The sequence below is a fragment of the Nicotiana sylvestris genome, chromosome 1 (genome assembly GCF_000393655.2).
Source record: "Nicotiana sylvestris chromosome 1, ASM39365v2, whole genome shotgun sequence".
Lineage (NCBI taxonomy): Eukaryota > Viridiplantae > Streptophyta > Magnoliopsida > Solanales > Solanaceae > Nicotiana > Nicotiana sylvestris.
Window position 1 is genome coordinate 184,461,486 of NC_091057.1, and position 20,908 is coordinate 184,482,393.

General features: G+C 35.0%; 3 protein-coding genes across 3 annotated transcripts; 2 read left to right on the forward strand and 1 right to left on the reverse strand.

Moving 5' to 3' along the window:
- The first annotated feature begins 4,761 nt into the window (after positions 1-4,761).
- LOC104245449 (uncharacterized) lies at positions 4,762-11,625 on the forward strand. The gene is made up of 5 exons (XM_009801057.2): positions 4,762-5,177; positions 9,329-9,625; positions 10,117-10,335; positions 10,912-11,040; positions 11,297-11,625. The coding sequence occupies exons 1-5, from the start codon at positions 4,956-4,958 to the stop codon at positions 11,513-11,515; spliced, it is 1,086 nt and encodes a 361-aa protein (XP_009799359.1). The 5' UTR covers positions 4,762-4,955; the 3' UTR covers positions 11,516-11,625.
- A 1,454-nt stretch (positions 11,626-13,079) lies between these two features.
- LOC104245450 (COBRA-like protein 1) lies at positions 13,080-18,281 on the forward strand. Its single transcript, XM_070172137.1, has 6 exons — positions 13,080-13,321; positions 13,415-13,494; positions 16,288-16,741; positions 16,850-17,009; positions 17,109-17,356; positions 17,697-18,281. The coding sequence occupies exons 1-6, from the start codon at positions 13,174-13,176 to the stop codon at positions 17,999-18,001; spliced, it is 1,395 nt and encodes a 464-aa protein (XP_070028238.1). The 5' UTR covers positions 13,080-13,173; the 3' UTR covers positions 18,002-18,281.
- On the reverse strand, positions 13,552-14,728 carry LOC138889156 (ATG8-interacting protein 2). Its single transcript, XM_070172139.1, has one exon. It carries the CDS (start codon positions 14,532-14,534, stop codon positions 13,722-13,724), a length of 813 nt encoding a protein of 270 aa, XP_070028240.1. The 5' UTR covers positions 14,535-14,728; the 3' UTR covers positions 13,552-13,721.
- Positions 18,282-20,908: the final 2,627 nt, after the last annotated feature.

The window sequence follows — 20,908 nt, forward strand, 5'->3', positions numbered from 1 at the left end:
TTTTTCTTTTTGTGATGAAATACAAAATCCAAAAAGGGAAACAATACTTCCGCCTTGGATCAATAGAAGAAAAAAATTAATAAAATAGAGACAACATTAGACAATATTAATATCCAAAAGATATTTTAACCGACTTTGTAGTAAGATGATACATATATTATTTAAATAGCAATAAATAATGATAATGCTAGCAATATTCAATGACCCAAAAAGGAAGGAGATAACATTAAATAACAACAACTAGCAATAAATGACATTTAAGTAAATAAGACATGTGAGTCACCCAAAAGGCCAAAACGGGTGAGATTTGTGGATATTTTTTCTGACAATGATGAATGATTGATGAGCCTTTGAATATTCGGATCGTTCCTGGATCGTGAGGAAAAGTTAGACAAGAATCTCAAGAAAAAGGTATATTTTATATGTGTGGAATAAAGTAAGATTTTACAAAGAATATCAATGTGTTCTCTTACAAATGAATATTTCATGTCCCCTGTAATTACGTCTCTTTCTAGTTATAAGGGACATGTACCTAAAAACCCTAATAATATAGGTACAGAGAGTTTCAACTGAAATTAGAGGCGGCTTAACCCCCAAAGCAATCGCTTTAGGCCTCACAAAATTAGAGGCCCCAAATGATACTCTTTTTATATTTAATTTAAATATTAATTGTATTTATTAAATAGTGATAAGAAATTTTTTCTACCATCTTTTGTTACCTTGTCACCAATCGTTAATAACATAGTTTTATATTTTATGTTGTCTTTTATCGGAGTTGGTTGAGAAAATTCAAATGAAAGTGAAAGACAATTAAGAGCTCATTTGGACATACAAAATTTTTCCTTTTTTCAATTCTTGTTTTTTTTGAAATCTTACCCATTTTTTCAATTTCAATTGAAAATGAATTTTTAAATTTGAAAAATTCATTCTCACCAATTTTTCAATTGAAAAAGGATTTTGCTTGTTTTTAATTTTGCAAATTTTATCCTATATTTTTAAAATTTATAAAATGACTCCATAAGTTATCAACCTACAACTACCCATAGAAACACAGAACACGCGGGTCTTATTGCAGAGTGTGATATTCCAACATGGCGCTCTCTCTTTAGTGCAATGGTCTAAATTTTTTTACCAATTCTGGTATAGAATCTTTATCACTTACTTTCCATGGGCATGAAACATGACACTTTTTATGCTGATCCATCTATTTATTTTAGTTATGCTTTTTTCTAGTATAGAAACATGACAATTTATTCTTTTTAGTTATGCTTTTTGTTTAAAAGATTGGGGTGGTTTTGATTTTTTTTACAAGTTGTAGGATATAAATCATGTTTCATGATTTGAAAAAAGACAACCAAATATCTTGCAAAAATTATAACCAAACACAACTTCATCTTCAATTTAAATTTTAGTGAAATTCCAAATTTGAAAAAAATAATAATTTGGAATTCATGTCCAGACGTCTACTAAATCTGCGGTTACTTTCTAGTTCTTCTTACTACAACTTAAATAAATTTTATTTACAACTCTAACTTTGTAAGATGTTTTTTTTTAAGATCTCTGTTTGTAAAATATATATCATCTTTGTAAATACAAATTTCTACTTAATTGTTACTTTAGGAGGCAATGCTATATAGTAAATTATGTTGACGGTCATGTGAAAGAAAAAATTCAAAATTAAATTTAATAAAATCTTATCAAAGTTAATAATGTTTCAACAAAGATTAAAGGGGTTGGTTACACCCTCCCTTCATCTCTTGTGAGACCCCTTCGACTTTGGGCAAGCCTTTGTCGAAGTCATACTGGTGTCATGCGGCGGCTCTTGAACGCTCTCTTAATGCTGATATGGTCTAATTATATCAAAGATAATTTTTGACTCATACACTAATAAGCTAGGTTTTACTTTTCGATTACTGTTGTTTCTGCTTTCATGAACTATTGGAAGAGCAAGAACTTGTTCAATTCAGACTGTAACAGTCCATTAATAGGCAGGGGGGATATTATACCAATTTCTTTTGGTCTTCCGTAATTGGTATTACCTTATGAGTTATGATATTGGTTAAACTTTCTTTATCTAATCTTTATTATCCTTTGTCAAAACTCAAAAAATAAGTTATCTATTAGCTGATTGGTTAATTTGGGACTTTTTCTATTTCTCAGTTGATAATCAAATACTCACAATAGTTGTTAAAAAAAATAAAATAAAAATTAAAGCAAGTTCTTTCAAAACAATGCAAAAATCAAACTGCTTATAATCCAAATCCCACTTTATTAGCTTCACATAGCCTAAATTTCTAAGAGCCCGTTTGGATTGGCTTAAAAAAATGGCTTTTAAGCGCAAGTGTTTAAAAGTAGCTTTTAAGTGTTGTGACTTGTTTTATAAATAAACAGTTACCTGTTTGGATAAAAGTGCTAAAACTTAAAAAAAGTTATTGAAGTGTTTGGTAAACAAGTGCTAGTAAACAATTTTTTCTGTTAAAAAGACAAAAGTATCGCCTAAAACAAATCAAGAACCTACATCTTCCTCTTGCTTATTATGTAACAATCTGCCAAACTTCAATTTCTATATAAGCGGACCATGATCAAACATAAAAACTTGCAAAAAGATTGTTACCAATTTTTTTTTTAAATGTAAAGTTTTAAAACCAGGCTTGGGATAATCTGAGTATACAAATATCTCAAAGAAAAAGCATATAAAGAAAAAGCATATAACAAGATGAATAAGAAAAGAAGAAAGAATGAACCTACGGTAAAGATCGAAGATAAAGGAGAAGAAGAGGAAAGAAGATGAACAGAAAGTGGGAGTAGTTGGATATTTTAGGATTTATTTGATAAGAGTGGTTTTGGGATTAGTAAAAGTTATAAGGGACAAGTAAATAATTTCATTGGTCAAAATAAGATGGCTTTTAAGCCAAAAACGGAGAAGTTAGGATATTCAACTTGTGGCTTTTAGCTTTTTTTAAGCCCTTTTTAACTTTTTTTAAGCTTTTTTTTTTCCGCCAAACACTCCAAACATTTAAAAAACTAACTTTTAAGCCAATCCAAACAGGCTCTAAATATATGCCTACACGCAACGCATCATAATGAAATTACGAAAGAACAGTCAGTGTCAATAGCCAAAAACGAACATGCCAAACCCCAAATTAGCTTCATAATCTAAATGCATGCTTACATGTATCATTTTGAAAGAAAACCGGGATAAAGAACTGTTGATTGTCCTTATTATTTATTGTTGAATAATTACAGGTTATCACTCAAAGTTGTGGTAAGGTTAATTATATTCATTTAAAACTTGTTTGGATGGTTGTTACATATCATATCATATCATAATATATTATATTATATTGTATTGTTTGATGAATACAATGTTTGGATAAATTGTGTTATTTGTCATCGTTTTATGATATCACACACCAACAATATGAAGAATAAACTTGCAAAATTATGATACGGTATATAAATAGGTAGGGTAAATTATAAAACAAAATTATTTAATAATAATGAAGGGTGAGATTGAGAGAAAAAGACAAGGTAACGATGCGACCACACCAAATCGGTCGTTAATAAAGTGACACATTTCGTCGTTACGAATTTAACAATTCATTTAAGTAACAATCAAAATAAATATCGTATTTAAAATAACAATACGATATAATACAATAGGTAACACCATCCAAACAATATGTTAGTCTTGACCAGAGTTTTCGAGTAGTACAAATAAGTCTATTCGACACGAATCTAAATAAGTTAGATGTACAATTAAATTTCGAGTACTGATTACCTGGAAAAAGAATAATTACAGGTTTACAGCTTAAAACAATTACTACAAATCATGCAACTAAGATTTTGCTAAATCCACAATTAGGCTGTCTGTTCACAAAGCACGTGTCAAATTATTCCGGTACAAATACGCAAAGCACCAGTCCATAGTCCAATCACAACAAGTCCAATTCAAAAGGCTAACGAAAAGCATTAGTTCTGTACTCCATTATTGCCCCTTTGAAATCATTGAAGCCACAGAAACAAAGCCCAAGGAATCCAAAATTCTCGGTTGAAATTCAAAAATAGCCAAATTTATAATTAACAAAGTAAAAATTAGTCATCGTTTCAAAAGTAATTAAATTTTAGTTACTTTTCATGTAAAGATAAAATTTAAATATAAATATTGTTAAAATTTCAGAAATATTCTAACATAATAAGCTGGAGTTCGATTTTTTTTACATATGAGCTTCTAACATAATATGCTGGAAGTTTATATGCGGGAGCAGTGGCGGACCTAGCATTGAATATGGGTTCCCGGGAACCAAGGAATTGTTGGGTAGACTCTGTATTTATATAAAGAAAACAACTAAATATTTGTAAATATTTATCTGTGAACCCAGTTGTTACTGTATACTAATTTGAGATTACAGTAGGAACTCATAAACTTCAAATCTTGGATTTGCCTCTATGCAGGAGCCACATAATCCTGAATATTATGCTGAAACTTTCCGTGTTTCAGCAAAACAATGACTATTTTTTAGTGACTTTGCAAATACCGGCTATTTTTTGATTACCAGTCCGAAAAATGGCTAGCGGTGCTATTTTGACAAAGTTCTCTCCTCACCCGGCCCACTAACTCTCCCTCCCAAAGCCCTGGCCCACGAAAACCAAATTACGTGTACACTACGGTAGACGTGCCCCGTAAAAAGTGGACACGCGTCACATGTTAAATTGCCGACCAGAGACAACTATAGTAAACAAAAAGTTCAAATCCCATGAGGTCACAAAGACTTCGTACAAAATGCCCACCCTAACCGCCCCAGCTGTCCCAACCACATATAAGTATAACATCTTTTTCTCTAGAATTCACTCAAGAAATTGCAATATACATTGATTTGAGACACACCCTTTTGAAAAAGAAAGAAAATCTAGTCACGAGAAGTATACTAGAAAGTTAGAAAGTGATAAAGAAAATGGAGAAAAATGAAGTGATGGACGGTTCAGATATAATGAAGTTAGTTGGAAATGAGGCAGTGTTTAGTAATTTTGTAGATCATAAGTTTGAAGAACTGGACATAGACCAAGACGGTAAGCTTTCTGTAAAAGAGTTACAACCTGCTGTTGCTGATATTGGTGTTGCTCTTGGTTTACCTGCTCAAGGTTCTTCTCCTGAATCTGATCATATTTACTCTGAGGTAATTTGTTTCTCCCAAAAAAACCTCTTTTTTTTTTATGCTTTTTTAAGAATCAAGAATGAGGCCTAGTTTAATAGCTCACTCGAACTATTTCTCTTGATCGCTTCATTCTATTTTATTTTTTGGAACATACCCCTCAAGTTTTTGTGTTTGGTCTTTGCTTCTGTTGGTTTCTTTTTTCTTTTTCTTTTGATGAAGTTATAATTTTTTCATTTCTCGCTAATTACCATTTTAACCAAAGCTAAGGCGGAGAGGAACTTGAAAAAAGAAGAAAGGTAAAAACTTTAGGCAACTCTTTTTTTCAATAGCAATGGCCTCGGCCGGTTTGAGGGCATTGATTTATTAACTCTACGTATCAAGGCTGAAGAAGATGACAAGAAAAGTAAATCACTTACAGTAGTCTTTTGTTTCGACTAGGTGATTTTCTCTAATTTTTATCTAGTTCATTGACCGTTAATTCACACTCCTGTACTCGAAAATTTAGACAAATGGTAAATGCAAATTAAGGAGGCGGTATGGGGTCGTATGGCCAGATGTTTAATGATGCGAGTTATAGAGCTGACAAAGCCACTCAGTTTGCTTTTGTTGTCTGGACTATCGGTTTATTTACTCCGTTTTTTATTCAGAGGTCCAAGTTTCTATATTTTGTGTGTGAGCTCATTTGTTTGACTTTCAAAGTTTCAAGTATCACATGGATTTTTGCACTTGCCTAATGTCTGCCGACCGAGAGGTTGTGAGTTTGAGTCTCTCCGAGAACAAGGTGGGAAATTCTTGGAGGGAAGGATGCCGGGGGTTTATTTGGAAACAGTCTCTCTACCCTAGGGTAGGGGTAAGATCTGCGTACACACTACCCTCCCCAGACCCCACTAAGTGGGATTATACTGGGTTGTTGTTGTTGTTGTCGTCCTAATGTCTGTCTGCTACGTTCTTCTACCATTATCTAATCTGGTACTATATACTACAGAACAGTAGCTATTTTCTGGATCAGATGAAATTTCCTCGTTGTTTCCTCTGGCCGTCGTTTTATTCTTTTTCCTGCTGTTGTTGACTGAGAGGTTCCTGCACCTGATTCCTAGGTGCATTTAGTGAAGATAAAAATAATAAAAAAATTAAAATAAAGAAGCTGAAATTCCGTGCACATTAAGTTGCATACTAAGTCTAATATGATAACCTGAATAATAGAATAACTAAATGCTTATCCAGTTAAATTGTTCTAATAATGTTTTATAAAAAAAAATCATGTTATATGTATATATTTTAAATCATGGTAAAGAGTATTTGAAATCTCCAAAATAATTATCTATCTCCGTCGATAGAGTTTGGGGGGGTCTTGGCATTCAAGTTTTTCTGTCTTTAATTTTTTTTCTCGTTTTCTCCTCCTTTTTTTTGTATTCATTTGGAATAACTGATGAGAAAGTGGTGAAGAGGGCTTACAAATGTTTTCTTAATTTAATATTTGAATCTGCTAAAATTATTAGATTGACAGATATACTTTGGGTAGAGTCCAGGCAAAGCAGGTAGTTAAAGCTTTTGACAAAAGAAAAGCTTAGTATGATAGGGACTTTTACATCTCTGCCAAAACAGTTCTGTTTAATCACCTTAAGATCTAAACATCCCCTCTCTTTAACTAACTTTTACAGAAAGGAACATAAGGACTAATTAAGATAATGATGTAATCAGACATAGCTAACCAGTCAATTTATGTGATTAGCACAATCCAGAATTACTAGTAATAAGTAGGGCGGTTCATTCGGATCGGATATCCGAAATCCGAACCGATCCATTCAATTTTGAATTTCGGATTTCGGATTATGTTTATTAAAATTTCGGATTTCGGATTGGTATATTTTAATCCAATCCAATCCGAAATCCGAAATTATTAGGACATGTATAAATACTACACTTTAATTTACATCAACCTCCAAGTTATTACCTTTACAATTGCTAGATTTAGCTATATTGGCACCATAGTACTCTCATAATTGCATAAACATGAATTTTTCTTAATGTATTGCCTTTTTTACAAAGAAAATATACATATTAGTTTAACTTTGAGGCATAATAATACGATCCGATATCCGATCCGATCCAAACTTTAAAATCCGATCTGATCCGATATAATTCGGATCGGATTCGGATTACATTTTCTAGAATCCAAAATCCAAAATTTGAATCCAAAATATGCTAAATCCGATCCGATCCGATCCATGCACAGCCCTAGTAATAAGTATCACATTGTATGCGCATGTTAAAAGATGATGTGACAACATATGCTTGCTAAAAGAGGAGTAATAAGTTGGCATGCTAGCTAGCTAGAATTTTGGGGCGGTACTGTGGGCCAAGATATCTTCAATGATCATTAAGCCTATAATAACTATAACTACTATTCCATTTGTTTCAATCTGTGACATACTTCCCTTATTAGTTCATTTGAAAAATGATATTAATACATTTTTATATTTGGAAACAATTTAACATTAAAATATTCCCGTTTATTCATTTAACTCATAATAAGAAGCTTTTACATCCAGACAAATTAAATGCCCCACAAAAGCTTTTACCCTTCAAGTTTTTAAAATCACACATTTTAAAAAAAAAATATTTTTCTTAAACTTCGTACCGAATCAAATTTTGTCACAAAAATTGAAACGGAAGTAGTAATATATAAAGGGTTTTTCTCATAGGCATGCTAAAACTGTAGTGGTCCAGGTCCAACATTTGGGCCTCACGGTATTTGACGGGGCGAAATGCAGCAATAGCCATTTTAAGCCTGGTATTTAAAATATATTCACAATTTACAATGTATTTAAATTTTAGCCAATTCACCCAAACTTGAATTTGGAAATTCAGGACTTCGTGTCCTGAATTTGTTAGCTGCTAATTTAAAATTCAGGACATAAGATTCGAACTTTAGGACACGATGTCCTGAAGTTTGAATTTTGAGGTTTAAACTCTAGAACTTCGGAACTAAGTATCATGAATTTGGAAATGCAAGACTTAGCTAGCATTTGGCCATAGATTCCAAATTTGTTTTGAAAAATCTGATTTTAGTGAAATTTGGTTTGAAAATGAAAATGTGTTTGGACGTTTTCAAAACATATTTTCCAACTTTATTTTGGAAACACATGTATATAATTCCAAAGTTTTGGGATTTTGGCCCAAAATCAGCAATTGGGGTGATTTTGGGATTCGGGATTTGAAATTTGGGATTTTGTCAAAATGTGAGCAAAATTTATGACCAAACGTGAGTTTTAAAAATAAATTCCAAATTTATTTTGGCAAAACTCATGGCCAAACGGGGTCTTAATGTCCTAAATTTTTGAACTGCTAATTTGAAATTCAGGACTAAGAGCCTGTTTGGATATAAGAAAGTTTTTCCATAAAATTTTCACTTTTTTTTCGAAATCAGCATTTGTTCATAAAATTTTCAATTTCCACTTGAAGATGCATTTTGGAAATTTTCGAAAATTTGAAAAACTCCAAAAAGTTGTTTGTCAAAATTTTCACTCAAATCACTTACAAAACTTAAAAAACAACCCAAAATTATATTCATGTCCAAACACAACTCTTTAATTTCAAATACCATTTTCACTTGAAATTTTTTTCCCCCTATTCTAGAATTTTACAGTTCTTATGTCCAAACACCTACTAAGTGTCCTGAATTTCTGAACTACTAATTTAAAATTTAGGATATAAGATTCGAATTTCTGGACACAATTTTCGCTTTTTAGGACACGATGTCCCGGAAGTTTGAATTTTGAGGTTTAAATTCTAGGACGTCGTGTCCTGAAGTTTGAGCGAAATTGGCTAATCTTTTAATACATTGTAAGCTATGAATATATTTTAAACAACTGCTTAAAAGTGGCTACTTGGTGTATATGTTTGACATGTTGCGTAATTTCCCTATGATTTAACCCAAAAGGCGCCTGCGATACATGAATCCCTGATCCTACCTTGTATGGCTCCTAATTTCCTACCTCAATTCATACGTGGGATTTGCCTAAAGAAAACTTTTCTGTCGTCTACAGTCCACGGGATGTTACAAACTTTGCTAATTTAAACAAACTTATTCTCATTTTGTTACGTTTGTATTCCCTCCTTCCATTATCCTGTTTGATCTAATTCTGATTAATGGACGTGTTGTGACATAGGTTCTTCAAGAGTTCACACATGGAAAACAAGAGAAGGTAAGCAAGACTGAGTTCAAAGAGGTTCTTTCAGATATTCTACTAGGCATGGCTGCTGGTCTAAAGAGAGATCCAATTGTACTTCTTCGTATGGATGGCGAAGACCTTCTTGAGTTCGTTAAAAGTCCTGCATTTGAACCTGAAATTCTCTCCATATTCTCTGAGATAGAATTGCCTGATGGATCTCTTAAAGATCACATTATCAAGGCTTTTGAGAAGCTTACAGTTGATCAAGGGATGCCTCCTGCTTCAGATTCATGGGTAAAAGTTCATTTATTCTCTCTGGTGGTTAAATAGCAGATCCACACGTTCGAGCATTATTAACTAATATATACTGACGAAGTAAAGAAATTCTACAATATCAAGTCACTTAAAAGGTAACCTGCAAAATATAATAAGTTACTTGTTACAACAGGTTGACTACACGCAAAAAATCTTTTGAGTTGTAAGTGTATATAAGGCTAAGGTGATAAGAAATATTATGCATGGTATCTATTCTTACCTGGCTAATTGTGGTCTATTGGAAACAGTTTCTCTTCCCGTCCAGGGTAGGGGTAAGGATGCGTACATCCTATTCTCCCCAGACCCCACTTGTGGGATTACACTGAGTTGTTGTTGTTGTTGTTGTTACTAATTCATAACTTTGCTGCTTGCTAGCCCATGTAACTTATTTGTTACGCATTTATATTCATGATGAGAGTTCTTTGCTAATTACTAGAGCATGTTACTTTGTTATTATTCTTGCTATGTAGGTAATGAGTAATGTTGTGGAGCCAGTGGTTGAATCCTGCATTGGAGCATCTAATGAACAACCTGTTTCACAAGAGACATTCTTGGCTGAATTTAAGAAAGTTGCAGAGAGTGCCGCTCAACGTCTCAAGGAGCAACCAGTGATTGTTGCTCACAGCGAAAACACATTTGATGGAAGTGGAATTAGAAGACTATTGTCTAACAAGTTTGAATTGGATAAGGTATGTTAGTGTCATCCATGGTATTCTCTTTTGGACCTAATAACATATCATACTACAACAAATGAGACTTTTGTAGCGACTAACTCTGTCACAATAAGTGGAAAAGTTGCCATAAAAGACTATTCCTAGTGGCATAAGGCTCGCTACAAATTTCTTTCTTATCGAGAAATAAAAGCTTAGTACATATTCGTGGTGACCTGAGTATAGTTCCCACTAAAATATTACTTTTTGGCCGACTACAGAGTCTTGTAGACTTGTAGTCGCTACTAAAACTATCATTTACCGCAATAGAAACCCTTTTACGGAAAGTTGCCAGTGAAAACCTCATTTCTTGTTATGTCGCTTTCTTGTTACTGGTAAAGTTGTTGCCATATGACCAGAAGCTCACAGATTCGAGCCGTGGAAACAGTCTCTTGCAGAAATATAGGGTAAGGCTGCATATATTAGACCCTCGTGGTCCGGTCCTTCCCCGGACCCCACACATAGCGGGTGCTTAGTGCACCGGACTACCCTTTTTACTACTTGGTTCTCTTCAGACTGTTACTTAACCTTTGGTGTTTCTGTATGGTGGTGCAGGCGCTGGATTCTGCTGTAAAGACTGTACCCAAAGATCGCCATGGGAAAATGTCAAAGGAATACTTACGAGTTGCACTCGATCTCCTTGCACCATCAGCTGGCTTACCTCCCATCGGTGCTGTTGACCAGGTAATTGTCAACTAAGGATTTAACTTATATGACTGAAAATGTTTGAAACGAATTACACTATCAGCATTTTTAACATATTGTAGCGAGTAATCTACCTTATTTTTCAGGTTACTAGTCTCACTTTTTTATGTAGTTATCTCATCTTGCATGTGACTATCAGTGTTTAGTAGTTAAACTCATCAACTAATACGTCATGTTTTCGCTTTGTTAAAAGCTGGCTTTGTGTGTGATATAGTTGTATCCCATGTGTTTGCAGATGGATAAGATCATAATTGAAGCTTGTAAGATGTTGGATGCTGACGATGGGAAGATGGTTAAAGAGGAAGAGTTCAAGAAGTTACTGACAGAAATATTGGGGAGCATGATGCTGCAATTAGAAGGAAATCCAGTTTCAGTGTCCACAAACTCAGTTGTGCATGAGCCTCTTGCTTCTGCCTCTACACTGTTGCAGCCTCCATCTAATTCTGAGATGTAACTGATCCTATGAAACTAGACGCAAAAGAATAACAGGGGATGTATTATGTAAATTTCTGTTAGAAATGACTGAGAGATAATGCCTTACTAATACAGGATTTATTTGAGCTATTAACTGTTACATAAGGTCTCTGACTAGTTTAAACTTTAAAGATTGAATGAGTAATTTTATTTTTGAACACAACCACATCCAAATACCCCATTAACGGAAACTATCATCGTATCTACTACTACTTTGTGAAAATGGACGCAGATTAGTTTATTTGCTAGTAAAAATTCTTAAATTAGTACGATTTGGTTTAGATGGAGGGCGAAATTTACTCACCTAACCTATGAGGCTTATATCAAGCTTTAAGCTCACCCATTGGTTCAAGTAATTATATGGTCACTGAGTATACTTGTAAATTCTTGTGAATAAAAAACTCGATAAAGACAAGTGATAGGCTGATAGCTTCAAAATGCGCTTTTGTAACTGCTTAGAATGTTGTGTGACGTCTGCGATTTTGATTTTGTAACTTATGGCGAATAAAAAATTTAGAGAAACTCTTGAAAATAAATACTTCCCCCTTTGCAAATGATACAGGAAAAATAAAGCCAAAAAAAAAAACCGGAATTTTGACAATCATGGTCAACCCGATTTTAGGTTCTAAGATCAAGATTCCTGTTTTGTCTGCAAGTGTGAGGTCATTCTGTGAGTCATAGATGAATACTAAAAATCTTGATGCAGGAGTAACTCGATTCATGTGGTTAGAGTTGACATTTGAAGAATAAGTACTTTTTCTTGTGGTCCAAAATAAGTGATTTTTCCAGATTTTAAGAATGAATTAATTATTTTTTTCCTATATTGTCCTTGGAGTAAATAGTGTTGGAATATGTGTTAGGAGTATTTATGTGAGATAGTAAAGGTTAATATGGTCAATTCCATTGCTAATTAATGCTAAAAGGTAGATTTCTTAATCTGTGTGAAAACATCCAAAAAATCACTTATTTTGGACCGGAGGAAGTAGTAAACTTTGAAACTACCAATAGAGCAAAGATGTAAGCTTTTCATGTTTACCATAAAAGCTTGTTTACCTCGAAATCTCAACTATACAAAGATTTACTAAACAAGAACTACTAATGCTTTGCATACATTTCTTGTACTCCCTCAGTTTTATTTTGTATATGAACATATTTGACTAGGCATGAAGTCTGAAAAAGAAAGAAATACTTTTGAAATTTGCTGTCTTAAACATCCTGCGACATTTATCTAACTCTAAAATCATATCGTTAAGGTGTAAATGAGAATTTCTTGATATAGAAAGATAGTCATATTTTGATATAATACTAAAATGGAAATAGTGCAACATAGTATGAAACACCAAAAGCACATTACATGTTTGCCTCCATACATAAACATGTGGGAAAGGACAAACATGCCTTCCAAAGATTTATCTTCTGTTATTTAAGTACTCAAATGTGATGACTCCCTAAAGTATCTGAGAAAAAAATTCCTTAGACTATTAGGCCGATGTCCTTTATGAATCTGTCTATTAACATCCTGATGATATTTCCAATGGTCTTCTGCTTTGTTTCAACCAAACATGGAGGACTTCTTCCCAAGATAGACTCCTCTAAAAATTATTAGAATCTTCCTTTCTACTATCAGTAACCTTCTTCATGAAAAGTTTGACCTCTTCTACTTTTGAAGAACTATATCTCTGCTCCAAATTGCTTTCTCAAGAAACGAACATGGACTTGATCAGTTTTGGAACAGGGTGTTTTCCCCTGATTTTTGTATTGATAATTACCATGTGCACTCTTTCAGGCAACACCCTTTTCCTTTTTTCTTTTTCTTTTCTTCCTTTTGTTTCTAGTTTGCAAACTATTGAACAATTACTTACTCTTTCCTTAATTGCAGATTGTTATGACTCTCTGGATCCTAGTGGAAATATTGCAGTTACGTATGACATTGTTAGATGGACAGATGATGGTTATCAGGTCAGAAGAATAACTCATCGTTCTAATATCTACTTCCTTTTTTTTTGACAGCCAATGCAGGAGATATGATCATATGACATATAATTATAAATGAGTTTATACATAGCTTTAAGATACAAACAGCAGCACAAATAGACATAGTAGATTATACAAGCGCAAAAGCATGATCACTTACCAAATGGGACTTCAACTGTATGTGTATCCTTTTCTTTACCAAATATTACACACTATCTCAAACTCATGACAGGCCACGGTGTAACTCCAGCCGCTGGCAACTGTGGCCGAATCAAAGGAACTCGCTTCACAATGGAGAATGCTTCGTTAAGGCGTGCAGCACGAGTCATGAATTGAGATACTTTCTTGTCATCCACAGTTACTTTCAGCTCCAATGCCTTAGTCTTTTTCTTCAGCTTATACAATCTACGACCCAAAATAACTAATCCCATTACAGCAGCAGCTACAGAAAGTGTCCACACAGGGCTAGCCCTAAATGCACAAAACTTTAGAAGTTCAATTGGCACCTTCCACCACACAACGCTCCTCGTCTGTTCCCCTGTTTTCCTCTGTTCTGCTACTTCAGTTATTTCATTCTTTTTTTCACCTTCAGCTTCTCCATTTTCCGGATTTTTCCCATTTTCACTTTTTATCTCTTCATTTCCTTGGAAACACAATTCATCTCTACCCTCATATTCACCGAATTTTCGTGTTTCGGACTGTTCACTGCCGGAATCAGACCAGAACTCCCCGGAATTCTTCATGGTAAACCGGTTTTCTGAACCAGGATCAATCCAACTCGGATTATCCGATTCTTCAGAAACCTCATCGCTTCCATCAGCACAAGTAAAACCACTCATGTACCTGCTCTGAGAATCTATAGAGAAGTAATTGACCTGAACTATACCACCCGTCTCTGATCCAATTTCATCGTCGACGCCGTTCGTATTTCCGGCTGAGGCAGCAGTAATTAACGATTCAGAGTCGGAGTTGGAGTTCGGGTGAAGCATCTCCCAATCTTGAAACTCCGCTGTCTCAGCATCCATGGCACGCACGATCAAACCCTAAATAAGGAAAGAAAACTACAGAGAGAGAGAGAGAGAGAGAGAGGAAAAGGGGTTTTTGAATAGAATCAACTACCTTCGGATTGGGGGGTCACCCTTGGAAATGACACCTCACCCTATGGTCCCAAATATCTACTTCTTTAATTGTGCATTTTTATCTACTTGACGTGTGGATATTATTTGAACTGCTCCTGCTATCCCTGTTTCATTTATTAAAGTTTTCATGAGTATTCTTTAACACCAATCACCATATTGCATTTGTTATGGCTGTTACCGGTGGCGGCGGACGCTAGATTTTCGCTAAACAATTCAAAAAAGCAAAAAGTTGAACCAACAACTTTACAAAGATTTTGAACTCATTTGACCACTAAACTATACTTTTGGATTGCTTCGAGAAGATTCAAAATATAATATATGGAAGGAAAAAATAAATTTTGTCTTACATATATAATATAATTTTGCGGCGAAGGAGGTTCGGGTGATCCCCTTCTGCCCACCTAAATCCACCCCAGGTTGTTACCTATTCTATTTTATCGAATTGTCACTTTGTATTGGTTGCTGCTTAAATTTTATTATATTGTACAGTTAAACTTCTTTTTATGTAACAATAAAGGTGTTATTTTATGCAATAACAATTTGGTGTGATGGTATCGTTACCTCATTATGTTTTCTCGTCTTGCTCTTACTTAATATTTAATAATCATATATTACCCCTTTTCCTATTTTTTTTATAATAATTCTATCATGTACCCTATTTTTTTTTTTTGTAATATATTAAGCTTATTTTCAAATTGTTTGTGTGCGTCATTATAAAATAGTGAGAGACAACACAATCTATCCAAACATTATATTTATCAAAATAATACAGTACAATAAAATAAATAATATATTATGAATAGATGGGTAACAACCATCCAAACAAGCTAATCTTGTTTGGTTACCAAGTCAGTGTTATTCGGTAGAATTTCTTATAAGGCAAAATGTACTCAGCTAGTGTAACTACATTGTGCGTGTGAAAACCCACTAACATTTCAACAAGTATATAGTTTTGACCCCATAATTACAAAAATTCAATTTGTTAAGTGCTAAGACCTTACAGGCAGAGCCATCAAATTAAAGTTCTCGACCAGCCCATGCAGTAGCGGAGGCAGCATTATTTCCGCTAAGGGGTTCAAAAATGAAAAAAATAAAAAATTTAGCTAGTGGAAATTGAATCAGTGACCTCACAAAGGTTTTGAACAACCTTGATTAATGAGCTATGCTTTTGGGCTATTTAAAGAAGGTTCAAAGCATAATATATAGAGATAAAAACAGATTTTGTCTTATATATACAGTGTAATTTTTCGGCCCTTCCGCCCCTGTGCCTATGGTATTATAGACTTTCTATGGGGCAGCGGGTACAAAATGTAAGCAAAAATTTACTACAGGAGATATACTGCCATTGGATAAACTTAGGGCATTGTGGGCAACATAGAAATAATTGCAAAATCCAGCTGCAAGCTGGGTACCAGAAGTACGAGTTCATAATTTAGAAATTTTGAACATGTTCATAGCTTAGGTTATTTTGACATTTGATTTATGTTGAGTTATTATTGAGCTGCCTATGCCTTCTTATGACTTGAGAGTATAGTATCTTCTAGCACCTTAAATAGTTAGACAACACAGCTAGTGGTAGAGTCATTGGTTTATATTCTTTGCTCTCTAACTTGACTATATTAAATTATTAATGCTTCAGGCAAGGATAACCATTCAAAATTACCATCAGTATAGACATATCGAGAAACCGGGCTGGCAATTAGGATGGACATGGGCTGGTACTGAGGTTATTTGGTCAATGTCTGGTGCTTTTACCACCAAACAAGGGAATTGTTCAACCTTCAAGTCTGAAATTCCACATTGTTGCAAGAAAGATCCTATTATTGTTGATCTCGCCCCTGAAGCTCCACTAGAAAAAAGATCAGATGGTTGCTGTCACGGTGGATTTCTTGCTGCCTCGGCTATTAATCCTTCCGGTTCTTCCGTATCCTTTGATATGAAAGTTGGAAACTTGAGGGGCAATTATACAGCTCACAAGCCTTTAAATCTCACATTAATGGCTCCAGGACTTGGTTATACTTGTGATGAATTTGTGGACACTGATCCAACAATATCTTCGGTTATAGAAGGCAAAAGACAAGAACAAGTTATCAGTAAGCAATCTATTCGGAACTTTATACTAAACTTTTAGCTTGCAGGAAGAAAAACTTGAAGTTGAGAGAGCTTATGTTTTTCTTCTTTGTTACTTACATTACTTTTAGGGACATGGAAATCAACATGTACATACTCAACTTTCTTGGCGAACAGATCACCAACCTGTTGTGTTTCTCTTTCAACATTTTACAATCCTGAGGTGACACCATGTCGTTTGTGTAGCTGTGGATGTAAATTAGCTGACAATGAAGCAAAATCATGCATTAGGTCTGAAATACTGCAATTTTGCCCAATTTTTATGACATTCTTACACCCATAAATGTGCATAGTTTGTTGATTTTGTTGTGGTTAATATATGTGGAACAGACAAAGTTCATCACCGTTGTCTGAGCGCGAGCTAGTTCAGTGCACTGATCATATGTGTCCACTTCGAGTTCACTGGCACATTATGAAGAATTACAGGAATTATTGGAGAGTGAAATTGACCATTTCCAATTACAACTTAGGTAAAAACTATTCCAACTGGAATGTGGTAGTCCAACATCCTGGTTTTAGCCAGCTAGCAACTGTCTACAGCTTCAACAATACAGTGCTCCCAACTGTTGGTGTCCCAGGTATTATTATCTCATGCTACAAAACCTTTTATTCCATATTTGCACCGTCAGTATATAAAACTTAAATTCTTTCTCTAATTGCATGTTTGCTTCCGTGTTCTTAGCTTCTTGACATTTGATCATCCTGGACGTTTACTGATTCTATCCTTTTAAGCTTCTTTTTTTCCAAGGTGCTTTACATTCGTCTAGCACAATTTTGATCAATCCAGCGATTAGACTAAATGCCGATGCATATGGAGATCTGTACTGAAATCAAGATAAAGAGATCCCTCCTTCTGCCCTTAATTGTTACATTAAGGTTGTTTTCCAAGTGTTCTTATGTAATGTTAATATAATGCAGATGAAGTTGCACTCTTCTGGGGTTTAGATTTTTACAACGATGCGTTGTTGCAAGCTGAAGAAAAGCAAGTAGGATCTGTGACGACAGAGATACTTTTGCTTAAGGACATGAGTTCATTTACACTTAGTAATGGATGGGCTTTTCCAAGAAGAGTATATTTCAATGGTGAGAACTGTGAAATGCCTCTTCCAGATACTTTCCCTATGCTTCCAAATGGTTACTCAAAGAATAAACCTTATAGCAGCCATCTTTCTGTTCTAGTCTTGATTTATTTGACTTACAAAACAATTAATTTTTGGTCCTAGATCAAAATTTTGCGACTTCCTCCTTAAGATTACCTTTGCCCAACCTAATGAGAATCAGCTTCATCGCTTCTATTTGCTGCAATATAGTACAAAGGGCCGAATGTGAGATATCAATAATTAAAGTATATGTAACTTTCCTGGCTTAAAGGATGGAACTCCAGCAAGACATCCATTGAAGAGCTCTTTGATTTTTGGCTCAAGGGCGGTTCCAAAAAAGTGGACCATTGTTAACATTATTGGTCTGAGACCTTTTGACATGATTAACTTGTAAAATTGACAACTTATACATGTTTGCTCATAATTGTATTCAGGCATACATATGAAAAACGAGGGTGAAAGGAATAACATTAGTTGTAATTAGCTTCTGCTTTTGTACCAATATGCAAACAGAATTAAGTTTTAGAGCCAGTTCAGGTAAATATTTGACAAATTGTTACTGACATCCAATCGTGGAGTATTTCTTATTTCTCTTTTCTTCACTAATTAACTCACATGGAAAATAAAACCATAGGCATTCTAATAAAAAAGCCACACAAATTTGGATACACCCATAGGATCACTCCTCATATTAACAGCTGTTCTAGAAGGGACAGGACGCAAGCAGAGGCAGATGGAGCTTAATTATCATTCATGATAGCGTAAATATACAAGTGGAAAATTACTAAAATTTCAAGAGATACTAAATTTTAAACCTATAATTTCAAAAGTGCAAGAAGTTCCACGATAATACCCTAAAAATTTAAACTCATTTTATTTAGATTTTGAATCCATATGTGGAAGGAAGTTTTTTCCACTTGCTAAAGCCCACATTCACTAGATAGTTTCCATCGGAATTCCTTGTGCGAGCTTGCCTCGTTTTATAACTTACTTTTGGCCAAATATACTTTTGTTCTTCTGAGATTTTGCCGAGGGTTTATCGGAAATAGTCTCTCTGCCCTTTTAGGGTAGGGGTAAGGCTACGTACCCTTCCCAGACTCCACTTGTGGGATTATATTGAATTGTTGTCGTTGTTATTGTTTTGGCCAACTGTAGTTAAATTTTTGTTTATGAACAAGTCATATACAGATTACCTATACTTAAAAAAAAAAAAGATAAAAGGAAAACTTATAGCAGCCATCTTTTTGTTCTAGTCTTGATTTATTTGACTTACAAAGCACTTACTTTCTTGTCCTAGATCAAAATTTTGCCTCTTTCATCTTAAGACTACGTACCTTCATCCCACCTCAAGCAGGGGTGGAGGCACGTTGAGCCAAGCGGTGTCGGATTAATATATATGTAAATAATCTGCAAAAGGAAATATAGTCTAAATATAATAAATGACACAACTTGATGTTAACAACTACGTTGGTCCGTTGGTGAAGTAATCCAGTTTCTGCTTGTGGTCAGGCATTCGACTCCACAACTTTATTCTTAATATTTTTTTAGTATTCTTCTGGAAATTTATTGAAAGAAGCAGCGTCCTATGGATTCGAATGGATAACGAGCTATTGAGTAAATTTTTGCTGCCTTATATAGTTTTTTTGGGGTAATATTTGTACCGAGTCTATTATGAGTACATTTTATAAAAATAAAAGTTCGTGGGGGAGAACTATACTACTATATTTGAATTGTGTTTTTCTAAAGTGTGATTTCATTAAAGTAATCTCTTCGTTTTTACGTCTCTCTAAATTTCGACACCGATTACAAAAAATTCTGCGTACGCCCCTGACCTCAGGAGTTGGTGTAATATAGTATAGAGGCGGAACGTGAGAGATCATCAATTAAAGTAGATACCGTTTTCCTAGGTTAAAGGACAGTAAAAATCTATTGAAGAGTTCTTAATTATTTGGCTTTTATAGGTACATTCCAAAAATGTGGACCATGGTTACATTATTGGTTTGAGACCTTTGACATGATTAACTTGTAAAAGTTTGTACATCTTTGCTCGCAATTGTATTCATGTATACTGTCATGGGCCGTTTTTCAGACACGCCCATGACCCCTTGGTCGCGCCCCACGGCGGCCTAGCAAACCTCACAATGCCTAGCGCCATGGTCGGCCCCGTGGTCTTGGCTTCGCCAAGTGACAAGCACGCATGCGCCTCTGTCGCCCCACCGATGCCTCTCGCCAGCGCCCAGGGCTGGCCAATGACAACAGCGCCGCACGCCCTGACAATGCCGCGCGCGCAAATCCTGATGCCTCGCCAGCGCCCAGCTGCAGGCCCATTCCAGCAGCGCCTCGCGCACAGACCCAGATGCCAAGCACCAGCGCCTAGCCTCAGGCTAACACAGCAAATGTCGTGCGCGCAGACCCTGACCCGTAAGACAAAGTTGCTGCCATCGGACTTAGTTCTACCTTGTAATAAAGTAAGTCCTTTTCATTGTAATTATAGGCTAGTTTACATCATTTCCATTTCAGTGTGCTTTATTAGGACTAGTCATGTAATGTTGGTTTATTTTTTTTAAGCATTATTAAGGATGACCAAACAATCAATCATTTTCAAGCAAGCATTTTTCTTGTGTCTCTCCCCCTCGACACCGCATCTTTTGTAATCAGCATTTCAGTCATCAATAAAATCATCATCATCATTCAAAACTCAATTCTCTCTCAGCTTCTGCAATTGCTCGTGACATTGGTTTTCCCGTACGGCACTGACAATCTAGTCTAGCGTGCGGAGGGGATCTCATTGGCGGACAGCAACCGCACTGACATCGGTTGCTTAGCCTTACGTTGCCCTTCCAAAGAACATCAGGAAGGCATTGCGTAACAGTTGGTATCAGAGCCTAGGCTCGACATCGGACGAGGGAACACATCAGTCCAGGTTTTTACTAGGTATAGCAAGGACCATAGAAATAATAAGAGACTACTAATTATAGTATTAATTCGAAATTAGCATGAATTAACTCTTACTATAATTAATTGCAGTTT